This window comes from Diabrotica virgifera, chromosome 4 (assembly GCF_917563875.1).
Source record: "Diabrotica virgifera virgifera chromosome 4, PGI_DIABVI_V3a".
NCBI lineage: Eukaryota > Metazoa > Arthropoda > Insecta > Coleoptera > Chrysomelidae > Diabrotica > Diabrotica virgifera.
Window position 1 is genome coordinate 219,765,609 of NC_065446.1, and position 22,539 is coordinate 219,788,147.

The 22,539-nt window shown below is 34.6% G+C and overlaps 1 protein-coding gene across 1 annotated transcript in view; it reads right to left on the bottom strand.

The window, feature by feature from the left end:
- LOC126883309 (cytosolic beta-glucosidase-like) overlaps positions 1-22,539 on the bottom strand; it is a 31,505-nt gene that overhangs the window by 294 nt on the left and 8,672 nt on the right. Inside the window, exons 2-6 of the mRNA XM_050648678.1 lie at positions 12,835-13,104; positions 10,890-11,059; positions 9,320-9,966; positions 3,775-3,912; positions 3,165-3,268 (exon numbers count right to left, since the gene is read on the bottom strand). Of these exons, the coding sequence (XP_050504635.1) occupies positions 3,165-3,268; positions 3,775-3,912; positions 9,320-9,966; positions 10,890-11,059; positions 12,835-13,104 (1,329 nt within the window). The remainder of the gene's footprint in view (positions 1-3,164; positions 3,269-3,774; positions 3,913-9,319; positions 9,967-10,889; positions 11,060-12,834; positions 13,105-22,539) is intronic.

A 22,539-nucleotide genomic window follows, 5' to 3' on the forward strand; every position in this document is an offset into this window, starting at 1 on the left:
TTCATGCTTCATGCAGAGTCAACCTCATCATTATTAATACAACTCTTCGTGAGCCTGTGCCGCGTTTACTATTGCCTTCTATGTTTCTCGGTTCTTTGAAACTCTTGCCCATTGTCTCACTCCCATGTTGTCCAGATCTTTTCTGACTGCATCTCTCCACCTTTTTCTAGGCCGTCCTACACACGTCCCATCTGGTCTCTACCAAAACACGTTGTTTGTAAGGTGCGTATCATATGTCCGGAATATCTTAATCTATTAGATTATATCTGACTGCAAGGACTTCTGGTCAACTTGGATATTTTTTAAAATAGTTTACCTACATATATCTCTCGACCTACAAACCAACTTACTGGCCAACCGATCGAAATAGACTGCCTGATCTACTTGACTTCTTTTTATATATAAAAGAATACCTTCACATAGAACCTAATGAAGACCTATCGTCATTTCATTCACCAATTATTGCAGCAATAATGACAAATCCATCAGAAAAATGTCCACCTCCAAAACTAACGAATAAAACAACAGACTGGAATATTTTCAAAGAAATTCTAGAACGACAAATAGACCTAAAAATCCCACTAAAACAATCACAAGATATAGAAAAAGCAATAGAAACACTAACAAAGCAGATACACGAAGCTGCATGCGAATCTACAAAACAAAATTTTGATTGAAAACAGTTCCAGAAGGATTGCCCAACAATAATAAGAACAAAAATATTAGAAAAACGAAAACTTCGTAAAAAATGGCAGTAAACTCGTTCACCTCAAGACAAAACAGAATTAAACAGAATGTGTTAAGAAATAAAAGAACTACTAAAACAACATAGTAACGCCAATTTCCAATATTACCTAGAAAATCTGACACCTAATTCAGACAGCGATTACTCATTATGGAAGGCCACAAATAAGCTAAAGCGGCCACAAAACCAAATTCCACCTATCAGAACAGAAGATTTAAAATGGTTAAAGACAGATCAGGAAAAAGCAGACGCTTTCACAAAACACACAAAAAAGGTATTTCAGCCACTAACAAACAGCCAATGAAGATGACGGCGTCTATGAATATTTAGATAGTCCTAATCAAATGAATCTACCACCCAAATGGGCAACTCCTAATGAAGTAAAAGGTCTAATAGAAAACCTCAATAAAATGAAGTCGCCTGGACATAATCTGATAACGGCCAACATATTAAATAACCTCCCTAGAAAAGGAATAGTAAGTTTAACACAGATCATTAACACGATACTAAGAACAGGCTACTTTTCTGCACAATGGAAGTTAGCAGAAATCATAACGATTCCAAAACCAGGAAAACCTCAAAAATCATAACGATTCCAAAATCATTGCAAGTAAACTAATTATTGATATACAGACAAACAATATTATACCAAATCATCAGTTCGGTTTTCGCCAAAACCACGGCGCAACTGAACAAGTGCATAGGGTGGTAGAAAAGATACAATCAGCCTTCCAGGAAAAGAGCTATTGCAATGCCATTTTCCTGGATGTAAGTCAAGCATTTGACAAGGTCTGGCATCCAGGATTGTTATTCAAACTGAAGAAAGAAATCTCACAGCCGCTATATACAATACTAAAATCATATCTCGAAGAAAGGCTATTTTACACAAGATACGAAGAAAGTGTGTCTGAAATTCACAACATACATGCTGGGGTCCCGCAAGGCAGCGTCTTGGGACCAATTCTCTACACAATCTTTACAGCTGATTTCCCAACTGGAGAAGAATCTACAATCGCAACATTCGCAGGTGACACTGCAGTTCTGGTAAAAAACCCAGATCCCATACAGGCAGCTGAAATATTGCAACAAAACATACATCTAATTGAAATATGGGCTAAGAAATGGAAGATAAAGATCAACGAAGCAAAATCAATTAACGTAGTATTCACTAAATGTCACAAAGAAACACCGAATATCCTAATAAATAACAAGAATATTCCTAAAAATGATACTGTAAAATATCTCGGATTACACCTTGACAAGGGGCTAACATGGAGAACACACATCTAGATGAAGAGGAAGCAATTAGGAATAAAATACAAAAAACACTACTGGTTACTCGGCCAAAAATCTATCTTATCTCTATCTAACAAAATATTAGTGTATAAAGCAATCATCCGGCCCATCTGGACATACGGGATTGAACTGTGGGGAACTGCAGCAGACAGCAATCTATCAATACTGGAGCGGTTTCAATCCAAGGTTCTTCGTGCTATCACAAATGCACCGTGGTTCATTTCAAATGCAGACATTTATAGAGACTTGAAGATCGAGATAGTGCAGCAGCTGATCATCACATGCAGTGATAAATATTTCAAACGACTGGAAAAGCACCCCAACGAATTAACAGTGAATTTATTGGACAATTCTACACAACTAAATATACTGAAAATTAGAACTCCTTTTGACTTGCCATTTAGAACATAAGTGTATTAAAGTGTTTTAAGGTTTTTAAGTGAAAATAAGTGACTTAGTATAGTTATTAGTAACAAACCTACTAGTAGTTGATAGTCATTGGACTAAAACTCCTCTCACATTTGTTAGTTTAACAAAAATTCTTAGTGTTACTTTTTTTTGTGATGTAACAGATTGTATTTAAAAACAAATAAAAAAAACTTAACCTACATCCGCATCTTGCTACTCGTCAAAAAACACGGTGGTCACACTGCACAGTTGGTTCGCCAGGAGCCTTGGTTATATAGGAAGAGGACTGCTATCTCTTGCCATAGTTTATTTTAAGATAACTGTATGGAGTTCTCTCTCAAAAACTGATGTAATTAATATCTCATCATTTTTATCTAAAGACCTCGGGCCTAGTGACAAAAAACCAACATGTTTCCTCACTTCGATAGTAGATGACTAGCAAAGGTGCCAATCATGCAGTGTGACCAGTTAAGACTATTCTAAAACGTTCGTTTCACTTCACTAATCGCTAAGTTCTAGGCGCTAAGTAAGCCAATTTTCAGTGCGGACTTGGCCTTAGACATTTTCGCAGGTGTGCAAAGAATCGAACCTGGTCCTTCGACGCGACAATAAACACATTCTATAATTTGAAAAATTAAACTCTCTCTTAAATTAAATATACGCTGTTACAATAAAAAGAAAACGATTTAAAAAACCAAAAATTGCTGTTACTTACTTAAATCCTTGGGTCCATTCGAAGTTATCTATGATACTCCATAGAGTATATGCCGTAACGTTTACTCCGTCATGAATTGCATCTAACATGTGACTCATGTATGCCTAAAAAATAAAGGAAATGCATGATTTTATTCTTTATTCAAATTAAGAATTTAACAAGCCTTCTATATACAGAGGGCCTATTCAGGAAACCAAATTAAAACAGTGGCCTACGCAGAAGGCCTGGAAATAATAGAGTTTAAATTTATTGAATTTATTTGTCTATTTGAGCTGTGAGACAATAGATTAATGATCAATTCCCAAATCGTAAAATAGACCCTGGCAATCCATTGATAGATTTGCCACCCAGATATTACAATTTTAGACTTATTTCTTTAAATTAAAGGATTAGAATAAGCAAATTACAGAAAGTCTAGGGGTGGCAATAATTGTGCCAAAGAGAGAGGGCGTAGTTTAATATTGTTAGTAGGTTATATACCTATTCAATGCCGAAATAACATCACCCAATATGAATAATTAATCGATTGCAAATTCCTGAAAGCAGTAGCAAGGAAAAACAGAAAGTACTGTAGGAGTTAGTGTAAAAAAAATATTATAATTTTACTTACCTGAATAAACTTAATTCTATGCTCATCTTGTAATGTTCCACTTCTATCAGACACACCGTTTTCACTAATAACAATTTCAATATCTCCGTAAGTCTTTTTTATCCATCTAAGTAATTTTCCAAAACCCCATGGTACTTTCTATAAGAAAACAATACTGTGACTATTTTTTTTACAATTAAACAAAATGAAAGTTAATAATTTATGTAGCTACTTTTTTATACTCTTTATTCAGTAATCTGTTTGTTATTAGTACCATAATGATATTATGGTTGAGGTAGGTATAAATTACAAATTGACGTTGGAAAGTTCAGTCCAATGACAAGACCTCTGGTAAGATTTGTTGAGCAGCTTTTTGTGTCTCAGAAAGTTGCTTAAAATTCCCTGAGTCAACCATATTTCAAACGAAGATAAGTTAAGAAGGGCTAATATGCAAATAGAGCTTCCCAATATTGTTAAACAACGAAAAATGTCATATTAAACCCATATTTTAAGAGGCGACAAATATAATCTTTTAAATGCCATTTTAATAATGGAAAAAATTGTTGATCGACCAGGTCGCAAACGACACTCATACTTCAGAAATATTAGAACCTCGTGCTACATATCTGATATAAGTACAATAATACGAAGATCAGAACAAGGATTAAGAATATGAACGCCTACAAACTGCATAGCGTACGATACAAGACGAAGTGGAAGAAGAAGTTGTCCAGCAATGTTGGACCAAAAATTAAACCAAGGTTAAACCAAAAATTAATGACCTTTTAGACATTTTAATTTCTGAATATGATTCTCAACTATCTACAGTTAGAGGAGGGACGGAAAAGTGGTATTTATACCAAAGACGGGGAAACGTCCGTAGGACGTTTCCCTGTAGAACCAAAGTCTTATCGCCCTATATGCCTCACCTCTTTTCTCCTAAAAACAATGGAGAAACTAGTAGATTGCTACATAAGAAGCGAAATTATAATTAGGAAACCGCTTCACAAACATCAATTTGCATATTAGACAGGCAAATCCACTATAAATGCTCTAATAGTCCATTCTTTTACGGTTTTTGCTCTAAATTTTAAAGAACCGCTTGGATTGACATGAAATTTGGCATGCGTATAGCTTACATGTCAAAGAAAAAAGTGATATTGTGCCGATGTGTGCTTTTGCCCTGGCGGTGACTTTCACCCCCTCTTGGGGGTGAAAAAATATATGTCCAAAATAAGTCCGAAAATGGGTAAACTAATTAATTTTTAGTAACTTTTGTTCTATAGAGCTTTTTCGCCAAGTTAACACTTTTCGAGTTATTTGCGAGTGAATATTTTTATTTTTCAACAAAATAACCACATTTTTAGACGGTTTTTCGCAAATAACTCAAAAAGTAAGTATTTTGTCGAAAAAAACGTTCTTAGCAAAAATATAGCCTATAAGAAAGTTAAAAAAATGGTGTACACGTTAGGTCTTTGGATCTCCTAGAACTAGAGTTATAGCCAATGAAAAATAGATTCATATTCACCAAATTTCAAATAGAATATTTCGACGTGAAATATCGAAAAAATTAAGCACCTTTTGGGGAAAACCCATTATAACTTTTTTAAAGTGTTTAAAAAAGCTTTATTACTGTTTTTACAAAAAGTTTCTAGCATTAAATTTAAGCAAGTTACGCTCAAAATAAAGTTGGTCCCTTTTGTTTTTGCAAAAAAAAATCGGGAAGACCAACCGTAATTAGCAACTTAAATGAAATTAATCGTTACCACACACAAATTATTTTATTTATGTTGTGTTTATATGATCTGTAAGTTTCATCGATTCAAAGTGCTTATTTTTGAAAAAATTTGATTTCAAAATAAAATTTTTAAAAATTTAAATTTTGAAAAATATGCTTTTTTTCAAAATAACTTAAAAATTGTTAGAGATACCAAAAATCTCGAAAAACGAAAAAAGTCAGATTTGCTTTTCTGAATATCATTTGGTGTTTCTAAATTTGCATACATTCGTGATCAGTGACTCGTTCAACCCCTTTTGACTAGAGACCTTTCAATAGTAAGGACTTTGAACCGATGAAACTTACAGATCATATAAACAATATATACACGAGTCAAGAAACTTGTGAAGTCGTAACGATTAAGTTCATTTAAGATACTAATTAGGGGGTGGTTTTCTCGATTTTTTTACCAAAGCCAAAAGGGACTAACTTTATTTTGAGCGTAACTTGTTTAATTTTGATGTTAGAAATTTTTTTTTATAAAACAAAAATGAAGCTTTTTTTAAACACTTTAAATAAGTTGTAATGAGTTTTTCCCGAAATGTGCTTCATTTTTGGTTATTTCACGTTAAAGTATTCCATTTGGAATTTGACGAATATGAACCTATTTTTCATTAGCTATAACTATGTTTCTACTAGGTGTAGAGACGTAATGTATACACCATTTTTCTAAATTTTTTACAGGCTATATTTTTGCTAAGAATGTTTTTTCCACAAATACTTACTATCTGAGTTATTTGCGAAAAACCGTCTAAAAGCGTGGTTATTTTGTTGAAAAATTGAACATATTCACTGCCAAATAACTCGAAAAGTATTGACTTAGTGAAAAAACTCTATAGATCAAAAGTTACTTAAAATTAGCCAGTTTATCCATTTCCTGACTTTCTTTGGACGAATATTTTTTCACCCCCAAGAGGGGGTGAAAACCACCCCCAGGGCAAAATCACATATCGGCACAATATCACTTTTTTTCTTTGACTTGTTAGCTATGTGTATGCCAAATTTCATGTCAATCCAAGCGGTTCTTTAAAATTTACAGGTTTTGCAATATTTTACCGTTAAAGAACGGACTATAAATTCCCTTGTTGGAAACATTGAAAAGACAATAGTAGCAAAAGAAATAGCTCTTTGCGGTTTCATTGACATAGAGGGAGCATTCGATAACACCTCAAATGAATCCATAAAAAGAGCACTAGTAAAGAGGAGCATTGAAGCCTCACTAATACAATGGATTCAGTCCATGCTAAAAACCAGAATCATCACAGCTAGTATTGGGGGAGAGTCTGTAACTGTGGCAGCAGTAAAGGGGTACCCTCAAGGGGGAAGTACTATCGCCCTTACTGTGGTCTCTAGTCGTGGATGACCTCCTTACTAAGTTGCATGATTCTGGTTTTACAACTCAAGGTTACGCAGATGACCTAGTTGTTACAATTAGGGGCAAGCATGACCAGACTATATCTAGTCTCATGCAAACTGCTCTAAACGAAATCAAAAACTGGTGTTCGAAGGAGGGCTTAAATGTCAATCCTAGCAAAACGACTCTGATACCGTTCACAAGGAGACGTAAATACAATTTACAGGCTCCAATTATGAATGGCATCACATTAGACTATTCCAGAGAAGTAAAACATCTGGGGGTAACCCTAGATCAAACACTCACCTGGAATAGTCATATTGAAAAAATCTTATCCAGAGCCTTGGTGGCAAGTTGGACCTGCCGTAAGACATTTGGAAAGACTTGGGGCCTAAAACCGAAAATGACTCTCTGGACATATAAAACGATTATTAGGCCAATGGTCACATACGCATCACTCGTATGGTGGCCAAAAACACAAAAAACAACAGCTAACGCCAAGCTGAAAAAAGTGCAGCATCTAGCTTGTCTGGGAATCACAGGGGCAATGTCAACATGCCCCACGGCAGCCTTAGAGGCGATGCTGAACCCTCCTCTGCAGCTCTGCATAAGGAGGGAGGCAGTAACCACCGCCTTAAAGCTACGACAGAAACAAATAATGAAACCTGGCGATCTAGTGGGCCATCTTAAAATCTTGAAAGAAATTCCTTTGAATTCTAAGGATAAGCCGACAGACGTTCTGCCAGTCAAATTCGACTTCGAAACACCATTTGAAGTGGTCATAAAAAACCACCAAATGGATAAAACAGTTGAACCGAAACTGGAGGAAGGTTCGCTCGCATGGTATACGAATGGATCTAAGGTAGATGAAAGGGCAGGAGTGGGAGTTACTGGGCCGAACTTCAGGCTATCCAAATCTTTTGTAAACGTCCCAACTATCTTTCAGGCAGAAATACATGCCATACAGATTAGTGCCTAAGAATGTCTCAACCGAGACACTCATAGGGCAAAAGTTTTCATTTTATCAGACAGCCAAGCTGTCTTAAAGGCTCTAAAGTCATTTACTTGTGAGTCAAAGTTGGTTTGGGAATGTAGACAATTCTTTAAGAAGCTGTCGGAACGCAACAAAGTAACTTTGATGTGGGTGCCAGGTCACAAGGGAATTGCAGGAAATGAGGAAGCTGATAGCCTCACAAAAGAGGGGGAAAATACCCCATTCCAAGGTCCAGAACCCTTCTGCGGACTACCAAAAAGCCACATCTGAGAGGAACTCCGGACCTGGGAACTTAATTAACTACAACTATACTGGTCCAACACACCAGGACAAAGGCAAGGAAAAATGCTCATAAAGGTGTCGCCTAGTGCAACAAACCGCCTTGTAAAAATGAGTAAAAAAGATATAAAAATGATCACTGGCCTTCTCACGTCACTGCCCTATGAGATATGTCAAATCAAATAATGAGAACTGTCGTCTCTGTGACAACGAAAAAGAAACGGCAGAACACATTCTATGCAATTACGTAGCGCTGTTCTGCAAACGACTAAAATTCCTAGAAGAGTCACCCTAACTCTCTGACATAGGAAACAAGTCACTTAGGATGCTAATCAGTTTCATCAGAAGTATTGGCATCCTAGAGTTTAACTAGATTAAGGTATGCACAAAAGATCTTTATAGGTCGAAACGCTGAGAGGCTCCATAGTCTTAACGACCTCACACAATATAATCTAATCTACAGTTAGACTACTGGACAGTTTGAAAATGACACTGCAAATGAAAAATGGATCTGTAAATGGACGTAAATGGAAAATAGACTAATTGCAATGAAATAATGCTTTGGAGAAGAAGCTGCAGATTAACACTATTATATTATGATTAGCAGGGATAATCAGACCCATGAACTGGGAAGAAGGCTCGGTCTTGGGTGAGCAGCATATGGAAAACAGAGAAACTTTTAAAAGTAAGCTGCCCACGTGCCTGAAAAGAAGAGTATTTGATCAATGCGTTCTCTAAGTGTTAACATACGAGGCAGAAAACTTATCTTAACAAAAGCCTCGGCTACCAATTTGAAAGTCACACAAAGACGAATGCTAGGAATAACTCTGCGAGACAAAATAGAAACATGAAGTGAACAGGAGAAGAATCAAGGTGACTGACGTCATAGAAAGGATAGCCAGACTAAAATGGAGATGGGCAGGACACATAGCTACAATGACAGATGGGCGATAGACAAAGAGGTTATTGGAATAAAGACCAAGGGAAGACAAAATAAGATGGTCAACCACCTACACGATGGACTGATGATTTGAGAAGACTAAATAAAACTGTATGAGGGTGGAGCAGAATAAGCCGGGTTGGAAACACGAAGAAGAGGCCTATGTTCAGCAGTGGACATTTGAGGCTGGATGATGAAGTGTTATATAATTAAAATACATACTTTAAACCAACCAATTGCTGCAGTTTCCCATGTAGATTTTTGATACGCATCAACTCCAGCGTCATCATCCCAACTAACAATTAAAGTTGGTTCAGCTCGAGCTTTGACCATCAATGATGTATAGTGGTTAACAGCTAAATAATCATATGTTCCTTTAATTAGCTCAATTTCCTCTTCAGAGAAAGCTGGCAAACGAGATTCCTTAAATCCTTGTTTTTTACTAAAATCTGCAACGTTGTCGATCATAATTTGTGGCCAGTTTCCGTATACAATTGGATTAGCATACATGCCGTACACAAATTGACGTTTATGTTCAGCTGCAGTTTCATCAGCTTCACTCTCGGTTTCTGGTTCGTACCAATCGGAATCAATAACAATTGTAATTCTGGATTTTAATTGTTGTCTGTATGAACGGTCATACAATCTCCAGGTTTTAGCGTGAGCCAACAAGACGTGTCTAGCACAAACGTACTCTCCAATTCCTGGAGAAACTACTCCCGGAGCGTATCCCCCTACTCCGTATCCGGCGTGACAGATCTGTTTAGGTTCGTTAATTGTTACCCAACTATCGACGTATTCTCCAAAAGTTTTGAAACAAAACTCTGCGTAATCTTGGAACCAGTCAACAACTTTTGGATTTCTCCAACCTGTAAAAATATAACCAGAAATTAATATAAACTTATTAAGTATAAAAATGTAATTATCATCATCAACCGTACTCGTCCACTGCTGGACATAGGTCTCCCTCAGCTCTTTCCATCTTTTTCTGTTTTGTGCGGCTTGCATCCAGTTGCCGACAATATGCTTCAAATCGTCAACCCATCTGGTTGCTGGTCATCCTCTGCTCCGTAGTGCTTCTTATCGTGGCCTCTACTCGATAATACGTTTTGTCTATCGGTTTCCTGACAATCTGGCGACGTGTCCTGCCCAATTCCACTTGAGCGACGCAATTCTTTCGACGGCCTCCGTTGTTTTTGTTCTACGACGTATTTCTTCGTTTGGGATTCGGTCCCTCAGGGAGACACCCAACATCTGGTGCTCCATAGCCCTCTGAGTTATGCGAATCTTCTTCACTACCTTTTTTGTGAGTGTTAATGTTTCCGCCTCATAAGTGAGAACAGGCAACACACACTGGTCAAAGATTTTTCTTTTCAGGCACATGGGTAAGTCCGATTTAAATACATAGCTCAGTTTACCAAACGCTGACCAGGCTAATCCTATGCGACGTGGGAGCTCACACGTCTGGTTATCTTTTCCCAACCGAATTTCATGTCCCAAGTACTTATAAGATGTAGTCTGCTCAATATCCATTCCATCAACAACAATATTACGATTTAGCACCAGATTAGTCATTATTTGCGTCTTGTTGATATTAATCTTTAGTCCGACCTCTAAGGAAGCGTGATATAACTTGTTCAACATTATTATTGCATCATCCATACGATCGTCTATAAGGACGATGTCATCTGCGAATCTCAAATGACTGAGCTTCTCTCCATTTATGTGATACCGTGTCGAAATTAAAACAAGAATAAATATAATTTTCATCAAGTTAGAAAATATATCTTACCTCCTTGTTTCTCAAGAGCTGTTGGTATATCCCAATGGTACAAGGTAACAAAAGATTTTATTCCCTTGGCACGCAGTTCCTTAAATAAATTTACATAATACTTAACACCCTCTTGGCTAATATTGTCAAGGGTTCCGTCAGGTAAGATTCTGGACCAAGCTATTGAAAATCTGTAAGTAAAATTAATTGAGTTAAAATATACAACAATTTGGGTATAGAAAATAATTCGCCAAAAGAAGTCTTTGTAAGCGGATGACGTAGTCCTCGGCAAAATTAATGGTACACTCAGAGATATAATGCAACAGGCTCTGACTGTAGTTGCAGAATAGACTTTAAATGTAGGACTTAACATAAGTTCAAAATCAGGAAATTTAACAAAAGGAGGAATTTAGAGACATTGAGTCCTCTAAGCCTATATGGTAAAGATTTAAATCTGCTGAGTGAAGTAAAGTGTCTTGGGTAAAATTAGACTCAAGGCGTACTTGGAATCAGCAGATAGAACATAATCAAGTGAGTAGTAAGTACGTTAACGGTAGCCCGACTCACATCTGAAAAAATTATATCTATCTATCTATCAGCCTTGAGACATCCAATATTGGACATAGGCCTCCCCTTCGCTCCTCCATCTTTCTCTATCATGAGCCATGTGCATCCATTTTGATCCAGCTTGGTGTTCCAGGTCATCTACCCATCTCATCTGTGGTCTTCCTCTCTTTCGTTTGTATGTCCGTGGTCTCCACTCTGTAATAATTTTATTCCATCTTTCGTCTTTTTGTCTAATAGTATGGCCGGCGAATTTCCATTTTAGTTTAGCTGTTTGACGAGTAGCATCCTTAACTTTTGTGACATTTCTTACCCAGGAATTCCTTTGTCCATCTGGCAGTCTTATGTTGATCATTTGTCTTTCCATTGCTCTTTGTGTTTTTGCATTTTCGCTTTTGTGAACGTCCATGTCTGACATCCATATATAAGGACCGGAAGAATACATTGGTCGTAGAGTTTCGTTTTCAGATATTGAGGGTATTTTTTATTCTTCAATATGAAGCTGAGCTTACCAAACGAGACCCAGGCTAACTTAGTTCGTCTCTTTATTTCTGCTGTTTGGTTGTCTCTATTCAATTTTATTATTTGTCCCAAGTAGGTATATGTGGAAAAATTAGTGGTTTAAAACCGGACATGTCATAGTGGATTTATAAAATGGTGATAAAAACCACAATTACATATGCATATGTATGGCCGTCAAATGTGCAGCAAAAAAGTACCATCCTCAAACTAAGCGAGGTTTAAAGACACGCTTAGCTCGGAATCACAGGGGCCCTGAGGGGCACACCAACGGCAGCTATGGAGGCCCTACTAGATCTCTCTGGATCATTATTTGATGGCGAGCATGGGTTAGTATACACTACAAGAAAACCTGATACGTATATCCTGGACCGAGCAGGTGACCAACGAGTAGGTACTACGCCGGATAGCGGAGAAACAAGGAGAAAGATAAAGAAAAGAAAGTTGAATACTTGGGTCACGTTATGAGACACAGTAAATATAGACTACTTCAGCTAGATAATTATCTAAGAGGAGTCCAGGGAGGATGAGCCACTTGTGACTCCAATACATGCGGCAATGTTTCAGATTGTTGAACTATTCAGATCTGCGTAAACAAAGTCAGAATAGCCATGTTAATTGCCAGCGTTCGGAACGGACATGGTAAGTGAAGAAGAAGAAGTTAGTTCTAGGATAGTACTAATTAGCTTAATTCCTCCGCACCTTTAGTTTTTTTTTCTAGAATTTGACGCTAAGACGTTAAAAATGCCTCCAGTTTATATGAATATTAATTTTTTTAATATTAGTATATTTTTTTGGCTTATTATAAATCTTAAAAAGACAAGCTCGTTACTACTAATATAATATTATCATTTTGTATTTAAAGCAATATCATTTAACTTACCTATAGTAGTCCACACCAACTTCTTCCATACAACGAACATCTTCTTTATAAAGATGGTAAGAATCAGTAGCGACATCACCGTTAGTTCCATCATCTACGCGGTCAGGATGTTCGTGGAAGAAAGTATCCCAGACCTGTTCTCCTTTTCCATCCAAATTCCAAACTCCTTCAATCTGGTAAGCAGCCGTGGCAACACCAAAAGTAAAACCTTTTGGAAATTTGCGGTTGGTTATTGTGTAGTTAGCAAATTCATCGTCTCCATCTGCAGCTCTAAATAAAAATTATATTATTTCAAATTTAATAAATATAATCAACGAAAATTTTGTTTTCTTTCATTATCAAGCTTTAAAAAAGCTGCATTAAACATCGCTTTAAAAATAAATGGAGACAAAACAAAATACAGGGTCGTTTCAACACTAGAACGACGACAAATAAGGCAAAATATGACTATACACGATCATAACTTCGAAGTGGTTAAAGAGTTTAAATATCTGGGAGCAACAATCACCAATGCAACAACATAGAACGAAAAGTAGAAACACGAATAATGGCGGAAAACAGACCTTTCTTTGCAATGCAACATCAATAATGAAGTCAAAACTTCTCTCATGAGGTGCAAAAAATCCAGATATTTAAGACCATAATTAGTGTTGCCCAAAATCGGTCTTGGTCTTGCAGTCTTGGTCTTGTTCTTGCGTTTTAGCAAGACCAAGACCAAGACCAAGACCGCCTTATTTTAGCAAGACCAAGACCAAGACTGACCGTGCAAGACTTGAGCAAGAACAAGACCAAGCCTGCGAGACTCTTGCGTCTTGCAGTTTGAGTGTCGTTTTATGGAATAATACAGGGTGTAACAAAAATACAGGTCATAAATTTAATCACATATTTTGGGATAAAAAATAGTTCGATTGAACCTAACTTACCTTAGTACAAATGTGCACATAAAAAAAGTTACAGCCCTTTGAAGTCACAAAATGAAAATCGATTTTTTCCAATATATCGAAAACTATTGGAGATTTTTTATTGAAAATGAACATGTGGCATTCTTAAGGCAGTAGTATCTTAAGAAAAAATTATAGTGAAATTTAGACTCCCGATAAAAATTTTATGGGGGTTTGGTTCCTTTAAACCCCCCCAAACTTTTGTGTACGTTTCAATTTGATTATAATTGTAGTACCATTAGTTAAACACAATGCTTTAAAAACTTCTTTGCCTCTTGGTACTTTTTCTAAAAGTCAGTATTTGTCGAAATATTTTGCATATTATTTGTCAAATCCACCACACATTTGTATATGGCACATATACAGGGTGAGTTTTTAGTGCGGGTTCGGTCGATAATTCCATTATGGTATAGAATATCGAAAAAAGTTATTTAGAAAAAATGTAGGCAATGATATTCTCTAGGCTTGGAAAATATGTCCATTTCTACAGGGTGATCAGTAACTACGTGGTATATCAAACATATAATTTTTTAAATGGAACACCTATATATTTTTTGATATTTATATTCCTCTCATAATTCCTGTTCATAAAATATAGGGTTTTGCATTACTATACAGAGTATTTAACAAGTTATGACCATTTTTATTTCGAAATCCCTATGAGATTAACACCATGTATATAAAGAACTAATTCATGAACAATAATTTGTTTTCTATAATAAGATAATCAAATCATTGACGAATATTTGTATACAGGATGAACTACAAAACCAAATTACGATTTTCTAATTTTTTTTTAAATGGATCACCCTATATTTTATTTTTTAGACATATTGTATTTATGAGATTATTTCATTTTTATATAGCATTCCCTATATCTAAACTCATCACTTTCCGAGATATTTTCAGTTATTTTCAAATTTCGGGAACACATTCAATTTTTCTTCTAGAAATAAGTTAGTATTAAGTGAAACATAACAAAATTATTTTTATTCAATAAATAACTAACAAAAAATATAAACCATAACAATATGCAACGAATGTATCAATAAATGGGATATTAAGAAATTATCATATTTCCCTAATGTACAAGAATCGTAAAATTCCAACAACAAAAAAGTTGTCTTGTATAAAATAATATAGCAAGATTATTTTTATTTAATAAATAACTCACATAAAACGTAATTCAAAACAGTATACAACTGATGTAACAGTTTTTAGATTGTTATATAAACAGTATTCTGAGCCAAGAAATTTTTAGTAAAACATTCAATTTTATAAGCACTTAAACTACAAAACAAAATTACGATTTTCTCATTTTTTTAAATAGATATTATTATTTATTTTTTGGGAATGTTGTATTTATGATACTCTCTCATTTTTATAGAGCATCTTCTATAACTAAACTTCTTAGATTCTGAGATATTTTTAGTTTTCTTCATTTGTCGGAAATACATTAAATTTTTATAAGTAAAAATAACAACAAATAAGTATTGTGTAATAATAGGTATAACAAATATTTGCATTCAATAAATAGCTAACAAAATATATAAACCATAACAATATTTAGTGAATGTACCAGTTAATGTGATGTTAAGGATATAAGTCTAAAGTAAATGTAGAAATGTTCACCTTCAACGTCTATGCAATTTTGTAACCGATTTTCAAACGACCGAGCCACATTTCTTAACATTTTTGTTAGTTCATATTATTAAAACCTTCTCTTATTCTATCAGCTTCTATTTTTCATATCATCGGGCGTTGTTGCATGCTTCTGATATACAAATTTTTTTCACATGAAAAAATCAATTTTGGAAGAACTGGAGCACCGTCGGTCGTGTAAAAACCTCAATCGTAAAAAAAATGTGCGCCAATCAAATAATCGCCAAAATAGCACCTTAAACATTTATAGATCACCTAGTTTGACTATGAGTGTTAACAAAGTAGAGATTTCTTGATGCATATTAATGAAAATTAGTATATGAACATTATAGTACTAATAACTGCGCGTCACAATCTGCAATTAGGGACGTATTACTAAAACTTTTTTGGCTTAGAATACTGTTGATATAACAATCTAAAAACTGTTACATTAGTTGTATATTGTCTTGATTTATGTTTTGTGTGAGTTGTTTATTAAATAAAAATAATCTTGTTATATTATTATACACAAGACAAATTTTTTTGTCGGAATTTTACGATTATTGTATATTAGGGAAATTATGATAATTCCTTAATATCACATTTATTGATACATTCGTTGCATATTGTTATCGTTTATATTTTTTGTTAGTTACTTATTGAATAAAAATAATTTTGTTACGTTTCACTCAATACTAACTTATTTCTAGAAGAAAAATTGAATGTGTTCCCGAAATTTGAAGAAAACTGAAAATATCTCGGAAAGTGATGAGTTTAGATATAGGGAATGCTATACAAAAATGAAAGAATATCATAAGTACAATATGTCTAAAAAATTAAATATAGGGTGATCCATTTAAAAAAATTGAGAAAATCGTAATTTGGTTTTGTAGTTCACCCTGTATACAAATATTCGTCAATGATTTCAATAAAACTTAATTTACAAACTACAGTACATTGTTTATCTTATTATAGAAAACAAATTATTGTTCATGAATTAGTTCTTTATATACATGGTGTTAATCTCATAGGGATTTCGAAATTAAAATGGTCATAACTTGTTAAATACTCTGTATAGTAATGCAAAACCCTATATTTTGTGAACATGAATTATGAGAGGAATATAAATATCAAAAAATATATAGGGTGTTCCGTTTAAAAAATTATATGTTTGATATACCACGCAGTTACTGATCACCCTGTAGAAATGAACATATTTTCCAAGCCTGGAGAATATAATTGTCTAAATTTTTTCTAAATAACTTTTTTCGATATTCTATACTATAATGGAATTATCGACCGATCGCGCACTAAAAACTCACCCTGTATGTTATGTTCATCTGTGATATGGCTAAGTACGATTATGGAGACTTGATAATAATAGGAAAATTTATTTATAATTTACATGTTTAGGTATATTTTAAACTATATTAAAAAAGAAGTCACATCTCGATAAAATGTGCCTCATCGAAAAAATACACAGAAGCAAAAATTTTTAAAAACACTGTGTTTAACTAATGGTATCGCAGTAATAGTTTAATTGGAACGTACACAACCATTTGGGAGGTTTAAAGGAACAAAACCCCATAAAATCTCTACGTAAACATATTAGAAAAGAAGCCGCAACTCGATAAAAACTGCCTTGTCGAAAAAATACTAAGAACCAAAAAAGTTTTAAAAATATTGAATTTAACTAATAGTATCACAATAATAATTTAATTGGAACGTACACAAAAGTTTGGGTGGGTTTAAGGGAATAAAACCCCCATAACATTTTTATGGGGTGCACAAATTTCACTATAATTTTTCTTTAAGATATTCCTGCCATAAAAATGCCACATGTCCATTTTCAATAAAAAATCTCTAATAGTTTTCGATATATTGGAAAAAATCGATTTTCATTAAGTATGTCGCCTATAAGGTGATAAAAATATAATACGAATACCATATTCACTGTTACGGACAACCACTCAATTGTTTTTCCTTATCCATATCGTAAAACTAAACGTCCTACTTTTTGCAGGGTGTGCAATTAGATATTAGATCAATCGGCCAAACAAAATTTTTTGCTGAAAAAGCACTAGATAAGATAATGCCTGGCTACCATTAAAAACTAAAAAACAATGTTTTCTAAAATGAAATAAACAAATTACTTATCGACAACTGATAAATAAAGTTTAAACTTCAGTTTAGGCACTTCGAGATTTCGAAAATAATATTTTTTTCCACCTACCTCTACCGAAAGTATACTTTTCCGGGCCTGATTGTAGGGAGCAAAGTTGTACTTTTCCTCCCTAGGGAGGAAAAGTAAAAGTAACGTCATATGTCATTCATGAAATATAATTTATTGACGCCCTGTATAATATCTATTTTCTATTACGTAAGTATCTATACATTTTAACATTTATTTATAAAACACTGTATTTTGCAGAATGGTAAAAACAATAAATTGTTATTTTGATTTAACAATGTTTACATTAATAATTTGACCTATATTTGACAGTTGACAGTTATATTGTACCTACTTGTTCGATTTAGTTCTAATAAATTTTGTTGGTTAGTTACATAAAATAAATTAAGGTGATTCAGTAGCGATCAACAGGTAGCCAAAACGCGTTCCAAGATTGCGGCTGTAATTTTGAATATTTTTTCGAGATATTTGGCACACGTATTCGTAATATAACAAAGAATGGCGGTACAGAGCCCAATTTGAAAAATATATTAATATGTGGAAATTACTCTGTAATTAAATACAATATTAAAAAAACGAGCCTGTACCGCCATCAAGAAGAACAAAAAAATACACTTTCTTCAAATAAACTTTTTTATCCGATGCCTAGATTTTGTGTCATTTTGGAACTACTAATGAAATAAAAAATTTTAGTAGTTCCAAAATGACACAAAATCTAGGCATCGGATAAGAAAGTTGATTTGAAGAAAGTGTATTTTTTGTTCTTCTTAATGGCGGTACAGGCTCGTTTTTTTAATATTGTATTTAATTACAGAGTAATTTCCACATATTAATATATTTTTCAAATTGGGCTCTGTACCGCCATTCTTTATTATATTACGAATACGTGTGCCAAATATCTTGAAAAAATATTCAAAATTACAGCGGCAATCTTGGAACGCGTTTTCGCTACCTGTTGATCGCTACTGTTTCCTCTTAAGTAAAAATGAAAAAATTACTTGTTATTTGAGGAAGGTGGAAAAACCATATGTATAACATGGGAGTAAAGTGCCTTTTCCTCCCTTGGATGATTACTGCCCTCCGCTACGCGTCGGGCAGTAAACTTCATTCTCGGGAGGAAAAGTAGCACTTTCCTCCCTTGTTATACAAATAGCTATTACTTGTGTTTTTGAGCCTTCAACATCGTCATTTTTCGATTTTTTTCAGTTTTAAATTGTTTATAACTCGGAAACGAATAACTTTAGACAAAAACTACAAAAGACCTTTTTTGTTCCATAAGATTCAAAGAACCTAAAATAAGTCTGCCAGGGCTGAAACAATTGATTATTATAATTTGTTTAATTTTTTTTAAATAAATATAGAAATAACTCAGAAATTACGGCATTTCGGTATAGGAAATATTACATGAAAATTTATTAGTAGTTATTATGGTTCAAAATGCAAAAATATATTGGGTGTTCTATTCGAAATACTAAAGTTCATTATATTTTCAAAAAATCGCAAGATCTGGTAACAATCTGTAATTACCACTATAATATCGGCCGCATTAGAAGACCTTTACTCACCAAATTCTATAAAAATCGTTCAAGTCGTTTCCGAGATATTTGAGGCGTTCCATACATGAAACTCACTCTGTATAAATGTTATATAATTAAACTGCGTGTATTACTTTGTATTAATTCTTGTTAAAAAAAGTCAATCTTAAAATTTTCAACTAATAGCAAACAAAAATTTTCAACTAATAATAGTGTCAAAACTATTGCGTACTGTGCTGTAATTTAATTTGTATTTTTTTTATTTTTTATTTGAATAAATGGAAAATTGTAGAACTCTTTTATTCCATTTCATTTCATATACCTAATGTGAGAGTCCATCAATCGTTTTCTAGACAGATAATGTTCTTTAAAATACAGTCTAGATAAGTTTATGTCATTTGTTTGATTTTTTGTGTTTTCACCATGTTTTAGCACATGTCAGGTCATTAAATGCAAACGTTTATTAAAAAACAGACTGACTCCCGTGGGACATGGTAGATAGCCCAGTTAGTTAGAGTATAGGCAGGGATAGTTTAGATCGTGGGTTCAAACCCACCTAATGTGAGTTGTTTATTAATAAATAGCAATATGTTAGTGGGTAACTGCGAGACTTGCAAGACTCTTGCTGCAAGACCAAGACCAAGACCAAGACTGGGAGTGCAATACCAAGACCAAGACCAAGACCAGGTGTACTGGTGCAAGACCAAGACCAAGACTGTCCAAGTCTCGTCTTGGTCTTGTATTTGGGCAACACTAACCATAATACAACCAGCAGTCGCGTATGGAAGCGAAACATAGACGCTAACAAAAGGAGAAGTAAATAAATTGCTGGTGTAGGAACGTAAAACAATGAAGAACGGAAAAACCCCTGGGCCTGACATGCTTCCAATCGAATTAATAAAAATTATAGATGAAGAGCGCATTGATGTTCTAGTTATACTTTTGAACCAAATTTATAGCTCAGGCGTATTATCCAAAGAATGGTTAACGTCGATCTTTGTTTGTTTCCCCAAAAAGAAAAACGCACGAGAATGCGCCGATTACCGCACCATCAGCTTGATGTCCCATGTGCTGAAGTTGCTACTGAAAGTCATCCATAACCGAATATATCATAAACTGGACATAAATATTAATGATACCCAATTTGGGTTTCGCAAAGGCCATGAACGCGTGAAGCTCTCTTCTCACTTAATATCCTAATACAAAGGTGCCTAGACGTTAATCAAGATGTATATGTCTGTTTTATTGACTATAATAAAGCTTTCGATAAAGTACGACATGAACAATTAATGAATGTCCTGAAATTAAAGAAGATAGACGACAATGACCTCAGGATCATATCTAATTTATACTATAAACAGCCAGCAAAAGTACGTGTTAACGAACAGTTGTCAGAGGAAATTGAAATTAGACGTGGGGTGAGACAGCGATGCGTATTGTCGTCAGTTCTCTTTAATGCCTACTCGGAGGAGATCCTAAAACAAGCTCTTGATGGTGAAAGCTGGAATAAAGGTGAACGGAGTTCCCATTAACAACATTAGATATGCGGATGACACTGTCGTCTTAGGCGAAAATATTGTTATGACAGTTCCGTAGATTGTTCCTACATAGAAAGAGTCCCTCGACGTGAAAGAAGAAGTAGTCACGTACGAGAATATTCTGGATGTCATGGAATAACCCAGAAATGTCTGGTGACATCTAGAACGTCAGAAAACTATATAAACATTATGTGTTTGACATTCTATAGTTCAGTTGTAATTCAGATTTAGTAGTCGACAGTTGTCAGTTTGTTAAAGTTTATATTGTATTTAAGTTTGAATAAAGTTACTTTCAAGAAGTTGTAACATTGGTGACAGCGGTGGGATTTAAGAGATATTGAAGAAGATATTGAGAATTGTTTATGGTAAATACCAGATCATCTAAAGTTGAGAAGGAAATGGATACATCCGGACCACCAGCATGGTTTTTAAAAATGAAAGAAAATGAAGAGAAACGTAGGCAAGAAGAGAAAGAAAATGAAGAGAAACGTAGGCAAGAAGAGAAAGAAAATGAAGAGAAGCGTAGGCAAGAAGAGAAAGAAAATGAAGAGAAACGTAGGCAAGAAGAGAAAGAGGAAGATAAAAAACTTAGAAAAGAAGAGGAGGAGAGGCGTAGACAAGCAGAGGTAGAAATTATGAATAGTTTGTCCCAAATCCACGAGCATTTTCAGTTAGAGGTAAGTCGAATTACTAATAAAATAGATATATTAGAAGAAAAACAAAACTGTTTAGATAATAAAATAGAACAACAACAAAATTATTTAGAAAACAAAATAGACCAACAACAAAATCATTTAGAAAATAAAATAGAACAGCAACAAAACGATTTAAAGCAGCAACAAAACGATTTGAAATATAGTTTAGAAAAACAAATAGTAGAGTTAGCAAACAAAATTAATACCCAAGCTTCTTTATCTCATATTGTTTCAGTTACTAATATCGAATCCGAACAAACAGCCCTTTCCTCTTCCATCGTTGATCCAGGCATAATTAGAAGTAGCAAAATTTTAAAACCACCCACGTTTGATGGCCAAACAGCGTGGGAAACTTATCGTTTCCAATTTGAAGCTGCAGCTAAAGCAAATGGCTGGACTGAAAGAGAAATGGCAGCTTCCTTGGTGGTGTCGCTTCTAGGTCAGGCAGCAACCGTCCTTCAATTTCTTCCTCAGGATTCACCTAGTTATGACTCACTTGTTCAAGCTTTAGAAACAAGATATGGCCAACAACATCTGAAGCAGGTTTTTCAAAGTCAGCTTAAAGTTCGGTATCAAAAACATAACGAGAGCCTACAAGAATTTGAAGCTGATATTAAAAGATTACTACATTTGGCATACCCTCAGGCACCTAAAGATTTTCTTGAACAAATCGGTATACAGGCATTCATAGACGGACTACATGATATCGAAATGCAACAGGCTCTCCGATTACAACACCACAAAACGCTAAATGGAGCACTAGTTTCAGCCCAGGAGTTTGAAGCGGCTAAAAGTATTTCAAGATCTCGCCCAAGATTAAAAGAAATAAGATTTCGAGAAGATGAACAAGTACCTACCACAGATAATCAACAACCTATTTTGTCCCAGATGTTGAACATACTCCAAAATCTTCAACAAAATCAACAAAAAGCTCAAAATCAAAACAGAAGATGTTTTAACTGCGGAAGAATTGGACATTTGCAGGTCAATTGTAGAAGTGGATCCCAAGCGAGAAAAGAAGAATACAATAATGATGTCAGAAGGTCGCCTAGATCGACATCCAGAAGCCCATCATATAGTCCTACTAGAAATATTAGTAGAGATAGGTATGTAAGAAGTCGATCTCCTACAACTGACCACAGATATTCAAACAATAGCCAGGGA